The sequence below is a fragment of the Alligator sinensis genome, unplaced genomic scaffold (assembly GCF_000455745.1).
Source record: "Alligator sinensis unplaced genomic scaffold, ASM45574v1 scaffold199_1, whole genome shotgun sequence".
Taxonomy (NCBI): Eukaryota; Metazoa; Chordata; order Crocodylia; family Alligatoridae; genus Alligator; species Alligator sinensis.
In genome coordinates this window covers 1,476,808-1,481,630 of record NW_005842008.1, presented here as the reverse complement: position 1 = coordinate 1,481,630, position 4,823 = coordinate 1,476,808, and the positions used below count along the sequence as shown (strand labels likewise).

Sequence of the window (4,823 nt, the reverse complement as noted above, 5' to 3'; positions counted from 1 at the left end):
GGGGTACGTCTAGGAATTCTATCGGCGACGGGGAGAGTCTAGAGATTGATCAGATCTCCATAGCCTGCTTCAAATGCACTGGGTCCATGAGGATCTGCAGCGCTTAGAGATCTTCACACAGCGTGAAGTCTCCTCCTCCCTTGTTCGTGGAGTCCTCCAACTTGGGCGGAAACCACTCAAGCCTCTTATACGGCTAGCAAGCCAATCACTAGCCGCCACGTGTGAATAATTTAGAACTGGCCAATAATGGGACCCAAATCTACATACAAATGGCGGGAACTCTTTGCAACGAGCATTTCTGTGCTGCAACAAAGAAATGCACCCTGCAAAGAAAGCTTAAAATCGGCGGGAAATTCTCTCTCGCACCGGGATTCTCTTTTGCAGCAGAAAACTCCACCATGCAAGGAAGCTTGCAATTTAGCAGGGACAATTTAGCAGTGCCGAAGCACACACAAATAAAAATCACACCTTTTGGGTTGTGACAAAAGGAAGAAACATATAGCAGAGGCAAAGTTTTTTGTGAATGATATCTTTTATTGGACCAACTGCATAGTTGGGATGAAGCTTGTCTACCGTTTTCCCCACCATGCCGGTGGGCCAATAAAACCATGCAGTTGGTCCAATAAAAGATATCACGCAAGGATTTTTGTGGGTGATATCTTTTATTGGACCAACTGCATGGTTGGGAAAAAGGTAGACAAGCGTCATCCCAACTACGCAGTTGGTCCAATAAAAGATATCATTCACAAAAAAACATGTAACAGTAATTTTAGAAGACATAAGAAGAAATTGTGTTCTTAACAGAACTTTTGTTCACACTTTAAGTTGGAGAATGAGAAGATTTTGCCATTAATTCATCTGGACCAGGTTTTGACTGAATTCCTTACTGATAAAAGTAAGTCTTGCCATTAACTTCAATGGGGACCGACCTTCCTGTATATGTGGTGAGGCTGAGGAAAATTCTGCAACCTTCCCCCCAAAAACATAACAGAGATTTCTCTCTAATTTACTATACACAGTAGAATTAGACCATGGAATAAAAGCTTAGCAACTTTGGATTTCATTCCAGTATTAAGGTTAGTCAGTAGTTTTCATTCTCAGTGGGCACATCTATATGAGACAATACTGTGTAGCGATTACTGTGCATGTATTTAGTATGGTAAACATAATTAGTTATTATCCATGTATCCTTAATTTACTGTACAAAGTTATAATGTGTCATAAAAAGGGGAATGATCAAGTTACCACCTTAATTATGGCCTTATTCTTCAGTTACTTACATACTTAATGTCATATATGTGAATACTACATGAAGAATGAGAGCAACTGTTTTCAGGATTTGGAGTATGTCTTACCATGATCTATAAAACACCTTGAACTACAGAGCCCCCTGATTTGACTGGGATTACACACACACACAAAAAAAGACTCAAATCCTGCAAACTTCTTTTTATGGATACAGAAGTCTCTGTGAAACAGACACTTATAGTGTCTTGTCTACTGTGGATTTATATTACAGTAATGTTTATGTACTAATCATTGTAGTCTAAGCATTTTGTTAACACAAAGTAACTTTAAGGTGCCTGGATTGAGTTGTTCCATCAGAATAGCTCCTGAGTTGATAGACACCAATCAGAAATACACCTGTGTATCTAAAGGTACAAATACAGAACAACATTCAAAACAGACTGTCTGTTATGATGCTGAATAAGGTGCAGGAACCATTTGGTGACTGGCTAAAGTAACAACAAAAACAACTGCAAGTAGAAAGTTTGTTCCTCTTAGGTTTTGGATTGATTAGTAAAAGATTAAAAATACTACTATGTCACAAGGAATAGTAGGAAAAGCAATATAAATTCTAAAATAAATTATTCAAGTATAGTCTATATACAAGATTTCGGTGAGAATTTTAAGAGAGTCAGTGTTATTTTATTAGAGAGGCCATTAGGGGTTTGATGCTTGGTGCTTAAGTTCTTTGACTGTCTCTTTTTTATTCCTAAACTAATTAAATAGATGTATTTTTTAAATACATAAATTGATTATTGTACTGAAAAAGTAAGTGCTGAAGTTTTAAGAAGAGCAAGATGTATTTTTTAATGCATAATTAATAGTTTAAATCTCTCCTTGAAATATTTAGTTCAACCTTACTTTTGGAGTTATTGTGGTTCACTTAATACACATATTTCTTCATCAAAGACAGACTTCCCAAGCAAAGCTTTATACACTAGAGGAATTTTACGAAGTTAAAATAGTTCTGTAATACCACTTTTAAAAATCTAATGTCTATTGCTGACAATTATTAATGAAAAGAAAGAAAAAAAGAAAGAATGGGCAATTAGCATTACAATCTTCCTTTGTATTATAGTGGCAACACTGTGATTCCTTATCACTCTTTTCTTATAGTCAAAGTCAAGTCAGTCCTGAGGCTGCTGTGACTGTTGGGGCACCTGATGCTGTAACAACCCTAGTTGAGTTGCTTTGTATCACTGGTGATTTTTTGGGCAGAGTGACTTGGTGGCTGTTGGCTTGCAGAGAGCTCATCTGTCCTTTGATAGGTCTTGTATTAGTTCTGCTGGGTGTCCACATGCCCTCCTCACCCAGGCAAGCCCAGATTGGGGTGCAGGTTTAGTTGATGATAACTCAACCATGGAACAGGCTGTACTGGTTTACATGGTATCAGAGAGCAGACCAGGAGAGGCCTGGCCTGACATCATTTCTTATAGTATACCTGGGTAAATAAATACGCATCATCTGATAAAGGATCCTCTCATTCTTTGCTTTGTTCATAAATACCACAAGAAGAAATAAATAAGACCTACTCTATTCTCTTTGCAGAACGGGATCTTTTTGCTTCTGTGTTTTCTCATTATTGTTTAGAAGCTAACTACCTCAGTGATCCTCTTTATCATGAGACAGAGGAATACTAGATAGGTAGATTTAGGTGGAGTCATTGGCCACACCCTGTGTGCCTGTTATAAATTTAAGCCAAACCCCTTTTCCTCTGTTCCATCAACAGAAAATATTTGTTGCTAAGATAACTATGATCCCTAGAGGCTGTGGTTTCATACAGGTAAAAACAGAGATGTTCCATTTAGAGCAACTAAAAACTGGCTTCCTAAAGGTAAAGCTTTCTAAAATTAAAAGAGGCTTATATTTTAACACACTTTCTCTTCTCAGCATTAGCTCACCAAAATCAACCTCTCAACTTCTATTTAACTCTAAAGCACATCTGTTTGGTGAGTGTGTGTCTTTTCTTTTTGATGTTTTGCAGAAGCATCCTGGACAAAAATGCCTTGCACATATTTGGTGACCCTGCTGGGATAATATCATTATTAGTTAAATTGTAACTCTTCAGAAAAAAGTCTCTGTCTGAGTATTTTAGAGGACCTAGCATATGGAGCCTTGATCTATTACAAACACTCCCATGTACTATTGCAAGAAGTTTTTATTTCATTATTACTTGACTTATCCATTTTTCTTTCTTTTTCCTATGTTCCCAACTATTGTAATTTTCTTAAAGGGTCAGAGTGGCAACCTGGTATATACCTATAGTAGTGCTGGGTTTTTAAGACAATGCCTTAATCTTTCTTACTAGTATATTTGATCATTGTATATTATGATCTACTTTGTAGAGCTTTGTTAAATATAGATATACTGTAGACCTTCCTTAGCTGCTCTTCTTCAAATGCTTGTTTTTCTCTGTACTGTACTTACTGTGTATATTCCATTATGCAGAGTATGGTGCCATCATATGACTCTTTTCCTGTTAGAGTTGTTAACAATATAAAGAAAGCTTTCTGTCTTTGAATAATGGAGAAGGGATTGACTTACTACTGGCCCACAACCATTGTTTGAAGCAGAGGCTGTCCTGTGGTTGCACATAAGTGCCTAATGCAATAGAAACCTGATGTAGCCATGCTAAAAATAATAGTGGATCTTGTTTGGTGCATTAGGGTGCTATCAAAATGTTTTGTCATACATACATACATGATGTATGGATGTGTATGTATAGATATATTTAGTGATATATATACACACGTTTGATGGTATATATCACATATAATCAAATGTACACAGCAGTAGGCTAAACCCTTTGAAGGACACGGTTCCAGCCGCAAAGAGCCTATGCTCCAAATCAAACAGTGGCTTTTGTTAGGAGACATCTGGCAGCCATGTTCTGCAGTTGCTGTGGCTTCCAGAATGACTTCAATGGAAGAGCTGAGCTGGAAGTCATAAAAGCTCGTCATCTGTCTGAGGCTCCCTGGGGAGGCAGCCTGAGGTGGGACAGATTTCCTGGAGATCAGGGGTGCTCATAACTAGGGGAAAACACGATTGCAGCACGAGTCCGCCGCATGCACGTGAGCCTTGGTCTGGGGGATACATCTTTACAGGACGCTTGACTTCGTATCTCCTCTGTGGCCACCGAGTGCCCTGAGCTCGGAGCAAGCCTTCGGCGGGGCCGAGACGGGGTCACCCGGCGCGGCCAATCCTGCTTCTTTCCCCCCGAGCAAGGGGCCGGGGCCCGCGCGGCGCCACCAGCAGGCTGGGCGAGGAGCCGGCAGGCCTGCGGGAAGGGGCAGCCAGAGCCCCAGCACTAGGGGGGCGCTACACTTCTCCCGCTGCCCTCTCCCTAGTCCTGGGGAAGGGCGAGTTCCCCCTGAGGACTGTGTCCGGGGCGGGGCGGGGGCGGTAACTGCTGTTGCTGGGGCCGGTGTTTCATCGGGCGGCGGCGGGGGCCTGTGGCGGGAATGCGCGCCTGCGCGCTGGGCTCTGGCAGGGACGTGGCCCGGCTGCTTGGGGCCGGAGCGGCGCGGCGCGGCGCG

The 4,823-nt window shown here is 41.2% G+C and overlaps 1 protein-coding gene across 4 annotated transcripts in view; it reads left to right on the top strand.

Annotated features, from left to right (window-relative positions):
• The first annotated feature begins 2,993 nt into the window (after window positions 1-2,993).
• The window catches only part of EVI5 (ecotropic viral integration site 5), a 161,732-nt gene continuing 159,902 nt past the window's right edge, over window positions 2,994-4,823 (top strand). The window contains exon 1 of one of the 4 annotated variants that reach the window (XM_006021827.2): window positions 2,994-3,070. In XM_006021827.2, coding sequence (XP_006021889.1) covers window positions 3,041-3,070 — 30 coding nt within the window. In that variant the 5' untranslated portion in view covers window positions 2,994-3,040. Of the gene's footprint in view, window positions 3,122-3,212; window positions 4,280-4,321; window positions 4,359-4,823 lie in introns of those variants that run through there. The other 3 variants (XM_006021826.3, XM_006021832.2, XM_006021829.3) reach the window with 3 other exon arrangements.